Genomic DNA, 13,324 nt, shown 5'->3' on the forward strand with positions numbered 1-13,324 from the left:
GACATTTGCTACAAGACCCTATTGCACCTACCAACTCCACCTGCCAACACTATGTCTGCAAAACTTGTAAAGGCAAGAAAATGATGATGAAACCTTCATGTAGCTGGTGCAAAGACTATGAGCAGTTTGAGGAGAACAAGCAGTTAAGCATCCTAGTGAATTGCTACAAAAAATTATGTGAATATATAACACAGACTGCCTTGGCACGGGATATAATAGAAGCAGTCGACTGTTCTTCTGATATTTTGGCTTTGCTTAATGATGGATCATTGTTTTGTGAGGAGACAGAAAAACCCTCAGATTCATCCTTTACTTTGTGTTTGACACATTCCCCTTTACCTTCAACCTCAGAACCTACGACTGATCCTCAAGCTAGTTTATCTCCAGTATCTGAAAGCACCCTCAGCATTGCTATTGGCGGTTCTGTTATCAATGGTTTGCCTACTTATAATGGGCTTTCAATAGATAGATTTGGTATTAATATTCCTTCACCTGAACATTCAAATACGATTGATGTATGTAACACTGTTGACATAAAAACTGAGGATCTGTCTGACAGCCTGCCACCTGTCTGTGACACGGTAGCCACTGACTTATGCTCCACAGGCATTGATATCTGCAGTTTCAGCGAAGACATAAAACCTGGTGACTCTCTGTTACTGAGTGTTGAAGAAGTACTCCGCAGCTTAGAAACAGTTTCGAATACAGAGGTTTGTTGCCCTAATTTGCAGCCCAACTTGGAAGCCACTGTATCCAATGGACCTTTTCTGCAGCTTTCTTCCCAGTCTCTTAGCCATAATGTTTTCATGTCCACCAGTCCTGCACTTCATGGGTTATCATGTACAGCAGCAACTCCGAAGGTAGCAAAGTTGAATAGAAAAAGATCCAGATCAGAAAGTGACAGTGAGAAAGTTCAGCCACTTCCAATTTCTACCATTATCCGAGGCCCAACACTGGGGGCATCTGCTCCCGTGACAGTGAAACGGGAGAGCAAAATCTCTCTCCAGCCTATAGCAACTGTTCCCAATGGAGGCACAACACCCAAAATCAGTAAAACCGTACTTTTATCTACTAAAAGCATGAAAAAGAGTCATGAACATGGATCGAAGAAATCTCACTCTAAAACCAAGCCAGGTATTCTAAAAAAAGATAAAGCAGTAAAGGAAAAGATTCCTACTCATCATTTTATGCCAGGATGTCCTACCAAGACTGTGTACAAAAAACCCCAGGAAAAGAAAGGGTGTAAATGTGGGCGTGCTACTCAAAATCCAAGTGTTCTTACATGCCGCGGCCAACGCTGCCCTTGCTACTCTAACCGCAAAGCCTGCTTAGATTGTATATGTCGTGGCTGCCAAAACTCCTATATGGCCAATGGGGAGAAGAAGCTGGAGGCGTTTGCTGTGCCAGAAAAGGCCTTGGAGCAGACCAGGCTCACTTTGGGCATTAATGTGACTAGCATTGCCGTACGCAATGCTAGTACTAGCACCAGTGTAATTAATGTCACAGGGTCCCCAGTAACAACATTTTTAGCTGCCAGTACACATGATGATAAAAGTTTGGATGAAGCTATAGACATGAGATTCGACTGTTAAATCAGTGGGTCTTTAGACCTACCTCTGGTAGGAAAAATAGCTACAGTTTTACGGCAGCTATGGTTCTGTTGGTTTAACTTGCCGGAGCTCCTGCGTATAGATCACTTGTATCAAGTGTTTTCATTGCTAAGTTATATGTGTTAGTGTCGGGGAAATAGTTTGCAGTTAATGGAGGAGTAACCCTACAACTATATGTCCTTAGTTCTTACAGAACCTCATAGTTTGAGAACAAATGCTGATGCAGCTGATTTATACAAAATGAACTTTGGCAAGGAAAATAACATTAACCTCATTGTTTATGGTCATGCTTTGTGCATAATCAAAGTTTATGATTAAATGTAAGGAAGTGGTATCTAGTCAGTACATAAAGATTGTGCTAATTTTTTTTTTGTGGAAAAGTAGCCATTAGTTTGTTCAGGAGACTCAGTGCTGCCTTCAGATGCCATTGATATTTCTCCTGTTGAAAAGCTGATGTGTCCAGCTCAACCTTTGTGGTGACATAATACCATTTCTGATCATGAAAATTGGCTACGTGGTGTATGTAGCAGTTCTTAAATCAGCAGTATTATGAAAGAAAATTTATTGGCCCCTCATTAGAATATTTAAGAAATCCGTCTTTTAAAAAAGTGAAAAAAACTGAAATTCTATCAGACCGCAGATGTTTAGCTGTTCTGTTTATGCTACAAAACTCTTCTGAGTTGAGCCCTTTTTTTAGTTAAGTCTGATTCATTTCTAGGAAAAAATTCTACACCCCTCCTTCGCTTTGAACAGTGTTCTAATTGGTTAAATGAAGTGGAGAAAAGTAGTTTTATTCCAAAGGTAATTGAATTTGGACTATACATATGTGACAGAACTTAAAACAATTATAAAAAAATGTTTTACTTAGAAATTAGGATTTATTTGAAATAATTTTGGAATAATGCCCCCAGACTTACCCAGATTTATGCATTATACTTATTGCCATTGGCCACTTATTCAATATTTGCTTCCTTTAATAGTTTGCCACAGATTTTATTTTGAATATGCTCTTTTTTTTAGGGTGCTATTCATTATGAAGGCTTCTTTGTAGAAGCCTAATAAAAATGCCTTTTTATGAAGCCTGTGCGTTTAAAAAAAAAAAAAAAAAAAAAATTTTTTTTTTTTTTTTTTTTTAGTGCGTTTAGGTAGGTTTAAAGCTAAGAGGATTTTCTTCAGAATGCCCTTTTCCATGTAAAGCACAAACTACGTTCCCGTGTTGCCCTTCTTCCCTTCAGTTTTTATGGGGAAGGCAAATGAGTCACAAATATTTTGTTGAAGGGAAATCTAGTCAGTTGCCTCAAAGAGCACAGCCCAAATAAAACAAGGACTGACTAGGTTGTAAAGACGTGACCTGGTGAATTTCGAGATGCTGCTTTCACAGTGCTTACTTAAAAATACTGCTGGAAAATCTCCAATTTCTACTACATTCACCATCTCTAGTGAGATCTGAGATATATTGAAGTTATGTTTTGATTTGGCACTCAGCATGTTCAATGATGGTTACTCACCTAGTACAAAAAATGGAGACGAAACCTTTGGACACAGAGCAGATGACACCTCCTTCTGTTTTGTAGTGTATCCTGGTGTCATTTTCTGTGAATGTGGTCAGGTAGAGTTGTTTTTGTTGTTGTTGTTGTTTTTTTTTTTTTTTTCCTCCCCTTTGTCTCTTTTGGTGGGGTGGGGGTGGGCTAAAGCCATAGGAAGAAAAATGTGATGTATGTGTCCAGTATGTACTATTTTGTTTCTGTTTTGCAAGAAGATTGAACTATTTTTGATAACAAGAGTAAATGGTGGAAAATGCTTCTTAGTTGTCTTGTCTTTATTTTCCAAGTTTTGGAATTTTATTTAATTCCTTCAAGTGTTAGCAGTGTCTTATGAAACATGTATTTGCCTAAAATTTGTAATAATTTTGTGTTGAACCCAGATGCCCTGCTATATAAACTTGTAAATCTTTTCTTTATTTACTAATGATCACTGCAAAAATGACTAGAAATGAGATTGTACACATGGGTGATTAGGATATATTTTGCAAATCTCAATTTCCTGATACTATGATCTTGAAATTCATAAAGTACTTTATTGCGTCCCAAGTTTGATAATACTAGTTTTCTGTTTTTGAGGCATGGGAGGTTGGCAATATAGACAAAGTGGAAATCATCAGTATGTGAAGGCCTTGATTGTTATGTAATATTGCCAGTGATGAATTCAGGTGGTTTTTAGCACAAGTTTCTCTTTTTTATGCTGGTATTCTCACTGCCACATTTTTGGAAACCTGTATTACACCTTCAAATTTACCAATAAATGTTAGTTTTCTAATTCTATGTTGTAGAATACTGAGGAGTTTGGGATAGCATGCTCTGAGTGGTCTGCTTTATACATCTGGGGGAAGAGTAATTAATTACAGTGCCTTGATTTTTATATTGTTTTTATGCCTCGAGTTATTTGGGAATGCTGATCAATGGCTAACTTGGCATGACTGACAGATTATTCCTGAAGTGACTGGATTTACCTCATGAGGCTTGGAAACCACCAAACATTAACAGCATTTAATATGACACATCTTCAGTGCTCTTTGGGTCCTCGTTATTAACATAGATGATCAAATGATTTTTCTCTGAAGGTTATGTAAGAAGCTTTAGAGCTGACGGTTTATCTTTTGTTTAGCAGGTTTAGTTTGGTCCTAGGGTAAAGCATTTGTTTTATTCATTGTGTTTTGGCTCTCAGAACAATTCCATGATGATCTTGCTGAAGCACACGAGGAGTTTTACAATGATCAGATGAAAAATGAAATTGCCCCCCCCAACCAGAAGTAACAAATGCTTTAGGAAATACTAAATTCAAAATACATTATCTAAATCTAATACTTGAATGCATTTTATGCTTTTCCCTCTGCTTTTTAAATAGTTACTGAAATAACAGATACACATTCTGTTTAAAAAAACATTATGCATAAGGCTAAAGTCACCTTTGAACCTCTCACACCCAAACCCTAATCCTCCTTCCTTTCACCAGAGGAAACCACTTCAGTGTGGGGTGTTACCCTTCCAGACCTTACTTGATAGTTTTCCTAGGGGTTCAAAGAGTTATTTTCTGAAACTCAAGCTTGTTTACATACAGTATAACTTTTCAAACATAAATTGAGTTACCAAAAACCAAAACCAAGCCTGTTGCTGGCGATTCCAACTCAGTGATCCTGTAGGACGGAGTGGAACTGCCCCATAGGGTCTCCAAGGAGCTGCTGGTGGATTCGAACTGCCAACCTTTTGGTTTGCAGCTGAGCTTTTAACTGCTGCGCCACCAGGGCTCCAAACTTAGTTATAAGTGTGATTAGAACCAAAAGTGCATAGTGATCATTCTAGTGAACATGATTCATATTTGACAGTTTTTCTTTATTTCGTTTTGCAAAAAGGGAAAAACAAAAGTCATGCAGCCTTCTCCATCCAAACACACCTTATCGTTTACAAAAACTGAGCAAATGACTTCTTATTTATAAACACTTGAACAGTACATGGTGATACAGAATAAGGTGCAGGGAAAATACACAGAATTCTATTTTATCTTGATTACCTCAGCAATTAATGTTATGCTGTGAAACTCAAGTTTCACTGAATAGCATTAAGATCATGATAACCTTTGATGTATCTTTTATCAAGGAGCCTGGAATATTATAACTTGAAATTTCCGGTTTGGCAGTAATGATTATATTCAGCGTGATCTTTACCAGAAAGTCAAGCAACATACTGCCCTAGTTTCTCAAGTCACACTCCTTGCATTCAGATCTAAGAGTACATGAAACATATGTTTATAATGTCTGAAAATGTGGTACTTTGGGAAACCTAAATTTATTTTAAACCAGCCTTATCTTAAATGCAATAGTATTGCTAGCTGTACTTTTACATTTACAGACTGTTTTTAAACTAAATACGGGTCAAAATTAAAGTAAGATGACTTTAGTATGGAGCAACAAGGGAAAAAGGCAAAGCCAGATGTTAAGAAAATATATATATACACTGGAAAAATGAATATTTTTATTTTTTTGCTGAGTCTTAGAAACAGTTTAGATCATTACGGATAATAAAACCTTTAAAGCATATCTGGTTCTAAAAAAAGCCAGTATTAAACATTTTTTGTATTTTTATCTGAAATAAATGGTTGCTTTTCTTCCCTGGTAAAGGCTGGATGGGCTGGACAATAAATTCATGTTATCACATAAGTAATCCTAATAATTTTATCAGTGTTCTTAGGTTACTGCATGTAGTGTTTTCTAAATTTAGTCACTTTTAAACTTTGTTCTGCGTAAACTATTAGTTTTAATAATTGTCACTTTCTATAATGGTTTCCATTAAACAGATGGTCAGTTCTAATCATGAAGATAAAATAACAGGAAACTGGGAGGATTTTGTCTCAGGAAGGATTGTTAACTTGCTGATTATGGAGTTTATAAATTCCCTCACTTTTTGCCTACCATAGCCCAAGGTATGGTTACTTAAATGCCTGACCTGCAGACCTGCAAGGGGGCCAAGATGGTGCTGAAGGGAAGCTATTCTGACACTTTTAGGACTTAAGATAAAAAACAAAACAAGAGGAAAAGATGATTTTTGACAAAGATGTTAAAAAGGTGCCTGGAATAGTAGTTTGTTTTCAACATGAAGAAACTGTTTACATTGAGGCCTTTACTGTCCGCCTACTTTGTAATACTTAGTAAAGGAAGGAATATAGTGTAGTTAAAAATTTTCATGTAAGTCTTTAATTTTCCTTTAAGTCTTCAAATAGGCCTTCTAATACGAAGAGACGGGGGATTCAACTAATTTGGAGATTAATAAATCAGTTCTCTACAAATGTTAAAGAGTTTTTTCCCCAGATGTGAACCAAATTCTGTACTTGTCTTCATCTAGTAAGTTTTTTCTTGAGATTTTATATAAGATCTACAGTCATGATTGGGGAAGGATTATTCAAAGCTTGGCAATAAGGTTGGAAAGCCCAGTGGTTACAATACCTGAGGATGTAAAGTGACTCATAGCTTGGCAGGTCATTGTGAAATTAAACTGGTAAGTTCAAGATCTTTCAACTCCAGTACAAATAAAATTGAAAGAAGTCTCTGAGATGTTTTGGCAGTGCTTTTATTACCAGGGCTAAGTCAACTCTGGAAGCCCTTACTGCTCTTTCAAGTTTCAAAAATTTTTAACTCAAGTTGAAGGTTTCTTTTAGGCTCCATAGGAGCCCTGAGGGGCCTCAGGGATGCTGACCGACAGTGAGGCAGTTCCTACTTCTGTAGAGTGAACTGTGCTTGGCACTGTCCACAAGAGATCCCTGGTATAATCAGGGTTGTAGAGAGTGGATTCTCAGACTTTGGAAGGTGATGTACATGATTATATTTGGTTTTGAGGAAAAGCTCTGCAAGAGGTTTGAGGCAAACTGGAGGAGTCTCCCAAGTTGAGTGTGTATCCAGACCTATTGCTTAAAAACACTTTAAGGTTCCTAGGGCAGACACACACTTGCAGAAATCAAAGCCTTTAAGAAAGCAGTGTACAAACGAGCATTTCTTCACAAGAAAGAACATCCAAAATACAGCTACTCTTCATCCACTGACTGAAGCTTTCCACATTTCTCTGAAAGGTTTGAGGTTACTATTTTATTTCCTTTGTTTCCAAATTCAGAGGGAGGGACAGGTTCATCTGTTTCATAGTCTTCAAAGGAGCTGAAAGAACAAAAAGAAGTCAGTTTGGCAAACCAGAGACTGAAGACCAGCCTATGAAAGTATCCTCAGTTGCTAAACGGTAGCTATAAACAACAGAGCATCTCTCTAGAGAAGAAAACATTCTTCTCCCTGTTGCTTGAAACTCAAATCCATGTTAGAAATTGCTGAAATCTCTGCTGTATAAAGCTTTTCCTAGGAGTGCTTACTGGGAATGAGAGCACTATGGATAGTGTTAGGTTAGGGTGGATTTGAGGTCCATAAATCAACAACTCTGTGAACGGTTCCACTGAAGTGGGCTCCGTGCAGCCTGGGAAACTTACTCAACTCCCAAATTACTTCCATCCATGGCTTTCAAGCAGCACACTTCAGATGTGCAAGTGTGTACACAGAACAGACTATACAGCCCGTTCACGTGTTTCCCTCCATCCTCCGCTGCAGAACCTAGCGTACCTAGATGTTCATCCTGAGGAAGATCCCCCGTTCACTTCCTTTAGAGAGTTACCGGTATACTCTGAATTCCACATCCTCCAGGCTATCCTGAAGGTGGATTTAGGTGGAGTTGACACAAAATATATTTTATCTCTTGGGAATGCTGCCTGCCTGAAGTATTACACCAGAAAGCGGAGGTTACATCTGAGCGCGGAAAAAGATACATGATCAGTTAGCAACGTCTAGTACAGTATTTGGCTCCACCGGCTTAGTTTTGTTAACCACTGTAGGGCCTTACACAGCAGCACTCGAACAGAAACACCTGGACCTAACAGTCTCTCCATCAGACATACCACCACAGATGAGCAAGGAAAAATATGCTGAGGCAGGGATACCCAGTAGGTGGCACCGATTCAAGTAAGACATTTTTTGCTTGCAGAGGTTAGAGATGGTTAAATGGGGAGGGGGATGTTTGGAAAGCTTCCCTATGAGTACCAGTTTATGATGCTACCCAGAGCCATTTACAACTTGATTATTTTGCACAAAAGACTCCATATTTAATCTCCACCCCCTCTCCCCAATTTCCTTAAGGTCTCTAACTGGGATATATGCTGGATAAGGAGGCAATAAGGAGGGTACCTTGCTCTAATAAGAGTGAAACAGGGTTGATGGCAGAACCTTCATTTCTGGAACAAGATGCTGAAGAATTAATTCTTGAGATGTGTCTGCTCTATGACTGCTTATTTTGTGTCAGAATGGAAGAGATTTTCTTCCTCTCTGCCGTAACTTGCTGTTTGCAAGCTGTATCTTAAACACTTCGATCAAGTGCTGGAGAGAAATCTGAAGTGAGACTCATTCAACAACTACTTGAACTCCTGTTATGTATTAAGCATGAGCCAAAAGCTAGGAATATAATGATAAAAAGACTGAACCAGCCCCTTTCTCACAGAGCTTGTGGCCTGGTGGAGCCCATCGGGAATAATGGTTAAGTGGCTTAACCTTAGAGCTTTGAAGTCCGACTCCAATGTCAGGTTCCAGTCTTAAATCATTTATTGTGACTCTGGGCATGTTAAATTAACCCTTCTGCATCAGTTTCCTCAACTAATGAGCTAACAGTTCCTACTTCTCATGAGGCTGAGGTAGAGATTCGGTGAGAGGGCCTGATAAAGCATAAACTCTTGGAAAATATCAGCTCCTATTTTCATGATGGGGAAGTGCCGGGGCTCAATGGAGCATGATGCTGATACTTAACCCATATTACGGGGCAGAGTTACAGAGAAAGCCATTGAACTTTTTTTGGCATTTGTGAGTAAAAGATTTAAAGTACATCTTTCTTTCCCACTCTAGTCTCACACCAGAAATGTGATTTCTAGCAATAGATTTAATTCAGTCTGGTACATAAACATATTCTAATGCCCTGTGGGCTGGATAGGCTAGAAGAGTACAGAAGAAAAAGGTGTGTGTGTTATGCTTTGTATATAACGATAAGAAAGGATGAATCTGAGAAAGCTTGAGATGTATCTCTTTGGAGTTTAGCAGTCACAGCCAAGTGACAGCAGTAAATCACTTGGGCCGCAACTTCCAATTTTCTCTCACAATCCCTGATGTCAACTTTGTCCATCCCTTTGTTTCCTCCTCAGAGATTAAAAAAAAAAAAACCCATTGCCATTGACTCTGCCTCATAGTGACCCTATAGAGAGAACTGTAAGATATTTATCCCTCTTCTTTCTTCTTCAACCCACTGCAGTCTACTATTGGTCCCCACTGCTACACTAAAACAGATCTTGTCCAGGTCACCAATGAACCCTCATGCTCATGATGTCCACATTTTAAATGTTCCATTCAGACCTCTCCTTTGAGCTCTAGATTCACATCCACATGCCTACTTGATTTCTTGATGATTCACTAGTTTCATACTTCTGATAGGACTCTGTGTTCCTCCAACACCCCATCTGTTCCCTCACTAATTGTACCCATCTCAGTAAACGGCCCCACCATCCACTCAGTTGCTTAAGCTACAAATCATGGAGTCCTGTATGGCTTTGTTTTACACCTCCTATCCATCAGCAAATTTGTTGATCCAAACTATTGGCAAGTTACCGCCTAAATAGATCTTAAATCCCTGTTTTTCTCTATGGTAACTGCTGTCACCCTAGCCTGAACTACCATCATCTCTTACTTAGATGACTGTAATGTCTTCCTTATTCTTCTCCCTGCTTCTGCTCATACCTCCACCGATCCAGCAGAGTGATCTTCAAAGGACGTAAGTGGAATTAATTACTTTCCTGTGTAACACTTTTCAGTAGCTTCCCTAGGCCCCGCAGGACCTTGCTGTTAGATGCTGTTGGGTTGGTTTCACCTCACAGCAACCCTGTGTCAACAGAAGGAAACACTGCCCAGTCCTGCACCATCCTCACAATCGCTACGCTTCAGCCCACCGTTGCGCTCTTTCCAACCACACTTCCCTCAGTTGTTCCCTATTCCAGGTAAGCTGATCTTTTTAAATTTCCCCAACATACTGTTTCCTGTTCCTTTATGTAGAATATTCTTCTTCTAGGCTTTTTGCATAACTGTTTCTTCTCAACCTTTAGCTCTTCAGTTCCTCAGGGAATTCTTCCTTCAGCACCCTAAGCTGGAACCCCCTCTCCATTGTTGGTTCATCTGATTTGTTTCCTTCATAATTACATAATTAAATGTGTCTCTCTTCCCAACTAAATAAAAGTGCCCATTTTGTACTCCTTAATTTTCTTGGGCTATATCTGGTGTAGTGCCTGGCACTACGTACGTGCTCAAAATCAATTGTTGGATGAAAAGAGATGTCTTAATATTCTTGTAAAAAAGTTGTTAGGGAAGGGTAGAGTCAGTGGTATGGTGAGGGTACAGAAGTCATCTTGAAGTCAGATCTGTGAGAGCCTTCCTTTTTATCCAGCTCTTCAGGAATTCCAGAGAACATGGAGGGAGACAGTGAGTCAGTTAATTGCTTCTAACTGCCACTTCCAGGTCACTTGGAATTCTTCTGGAGTCAAATGAAGATTATTATATGAGAGGTATCCTGTTAACTGCCCTTTTTTTTTTTTTTTTAAGTGAAAGGAAACAGACTGTACTTTTTATTTAAAAAATGTACATGCATGAACGCACAGGTTTTAAATCATGAGTTGTGATGAACGTAAGGACTCATTTAGTCAAAACCAATTCCCTCCTTCCCCTCTCCCATCTATAGGTAGCCACTGTTTTGTTATTTGGATGATTTGCTAACTAGTTTTGCCAGTTCTTGAACTTCACGTGATTAGAATTGTATGGTACGTAGTTTTTTGTCTTTTTTTTTGTTCAATATTTTTTTTTAATGCATGTTTTAGATGGAAGTTTACAGTGCAATTAGTTTTTCATTAAAAAATTTATACACAAATTGTTTTGTGACATTGGTTGCATTAACTGGCCATTTTTGAGTGAGAAGAAGGGTCAGGATTAAAGCAGAATTTACAGGGTTCACAAACAGCTCACTACAAATCACAAGTATCAAATTGAGAACAGATTTTTTAACATAGAATTAACACAGTATTGTTAATAACATTGAAATAATGGTTCATGTATTTTTTTTTACCAACAATATCATTGCCTTTAGGAACCTGTTCCCTTAACAAAGTTTTCTCTTCCAGATGACAGCTCCTGGAAAAAGTACTAAGGCTGGTTTTACAGATTCCTGGGAGAGAAGCATAATAACTGAATTTGGTAGAGATAATGACTAGCACACACGTAGTCTGACAAAGTATTTTATGCAGTTTTAAGGTGGTGTCTGGGTGTTGTGGTTTAATTCAAATTTCGGGGATTATTATTGTTTACAAGGACAAAGGACAGAATATTTAATTCAGGGCCGGTATGGGGAACCCTAAGACATACAGTAGGTATAGGCATAGAATGAAATGTTAATTAGTTGCCTATTTTGGAATCTGTAACACTTCAACTATAGGAGTGGATGAATTTTACCTTTACACTTTTAAATTAAAAACAAGTATCCAAAACCATTTATATAAACAATGGGTTAACTGAAATGCTTTAGAAGCTGGTTATTTGGTTCACTGAGGTTTTTTAATCCATCTTTGTTGTTGTTTGTTACCATGGCGTTGACTCTGACTCATGGCGACCCTGTGTGTGCAGAGTAGAATTGCTCCATAGGGTTTTCAAGGCTGCGACCTTTCAGAAGCAGATCGCCAAGCCTGTCTTATGAGGTGCTTCCGGTTGGGTTCGAACCGCCAACCTTTTGGCTAGCAGTTGAATGCTCATTTATGCCACCCAGGGACTCCGGTTAACCATAAAGTGATTGGAAAAGTCTTTTGTTTCAACTCTTGTTAAAATTTCCTAATAAGTAACGCCCATTTTCCAGCCTCAGGAAATTGGTCTCATTTCATTTTTTGATGGTTGAAGGTTTCTTGCAAGTGACTGTATTAGTCTCCTAGGGCTGCCATAGGAAATTACAAGACTGGTGGCTTAGAACAACAGAAATTTATTCTCTAAGTTTTGGAGGCTACAAGTTCTAAATTAAAGTGTTGGCAGGACCATGCTGCCTCTGTAGACTCTAGGGAAGAATCTGTTCTGTGACACTCTCCTAACTTTTGGTTGTTTCCAGCAGTCTTTGGTGTTCTTATTGGTGTATCCCTCCAATCTCTTTGTCTTCACATGACTGTCTTCCCTCTGTGTGTGTGTCTCCTCTTCTTATAAGGATACTAGTCATATTGGATTTAGAGCCCACACCAATCCAGTGTGACTGCAACTAATTATATCTACGAAGATCCTATTCCCAAATAAGGTCACATTCCACGGTACCATGTAGACATGAATTCGGGGGGTGGGGGGGGGCATTATTCAGCCCAGTGCAGTGCTCCAGGATCATAAGACCACCAGTTGTTAATTCTTATTATGGGTGTAGGCAGTATAACAATTTTGGCTACATATATCCTAATTATGGACTCAAAGGGAAGGACATTCATTTTTTATTACCAAGCACAGTGCCTGGCATAGAAAAGATACCAGTGAATATCTGTTGAAATAAATTAAGTTTGATTTGTTTTGTTGAATGTATATAAAACACCATATTAACTTCTGTCCATATAAAAGCTTTGTACATTGAGCATTGTAGAAAAAGACCCCGAATTATTATAGCAGTAAAACTATACTCATGCTTTGGAATATTAATTCCTGTCATTTTTTCTTTCTCCACACCCCAATATACACATGTATGTGTACACACACTCCACTATCCCGCTCCTCTGCCTTCCACTTCACTGAGGATAATCAGTTTCCAGACAACCCCTTACCTGCAGACTCAGTAGCTTACTTTCCTGGAAGATTGCTCTGGTGGGCTCTTGGCTGGCCTGCCTTATTTTCCTGAGCTGGTAGAAGTAAATGTAGAATTTCACAAAGACTAATTTGTATGAGGTTATATTTAACATAAATTCTAAAGGAAACGCTGCCTTTACTGAAAAAACATTTAGTAGAAAACAGTTCTTCTAAACTACCAGTAATAGTTGTTTGAGAAAACACTCTGAAGTATTAAGAATCGTATGTTTGAAAACGCTAGATTAAGTGCCAA

The 13,324-nt window shown here is 38.6% G+C and overlaps 2 protein-coding genes across 8 annotated transcripts in view; one reads left to right on the forward strand and one right to left on the reverse strand.

Annotated features, from left to right (window-relative positions):
• Window positions 1-13,324, forward strand: part of MSL2 (MSL complex subunit 2) — an 89,246-nt gene that overhangs the window by 40,248 nt on the left and 35,674 nt on the right. For all 4 annotated transcript variants that reach the window (XR_010319490.1, XR_010319491.1, XR_010319492.1 and 1 more), the window contains one exon: window positions 1-13,324. This exon is cut by the window's right edge. Coding sequence is in view for 1 of the 4 variants with exons in the window: in XM_003419983.4 (XP_003420031.1) it covers window positions 1-1,592 (1,592 nt within the window). In the remaining 3 variants the exon portion in view is untranslated.
• PPP2R3A (protein phosphatase 2 regulatory subunit B''alpha) overlaps window positions 4,983-13,324 on the reverse strand; it is a 281,968-nt gene continuing 273,626 nt past the window's right edge. For all 4 annotated transcript variants that reach the window (XM_064277286.1, XM_064277285.1, XM_003419984.4 and 1 more), the window contains one exon: window positions 4,983-7,308. In XM_064277286.1, coding sequence (XP_064133356.1) covers window positions 7,182-7,308 — 127 coding nt within the window. In that variant the 3' untranslated portion in view covers window positions 4,983-7,181. The remainder of the gene's footprint in view (window positions 7,309-13,324) is intronic.

Source organism: Loxodonta africana, chromosome 26 (genome assembly GCF_030014295.1).
Source record: "Loxodonta africana isolate mLoxAfr1 chromosome 26, mLoxAfr1.hap2, whole genome shotgun sequence".
Classification (NCBI taxonomy): Eukaryota; Metazoa; Chordata; class Mammalia; order Proboscidea; family Elephantidae; genus Loxodonta; species Loxodonta africana.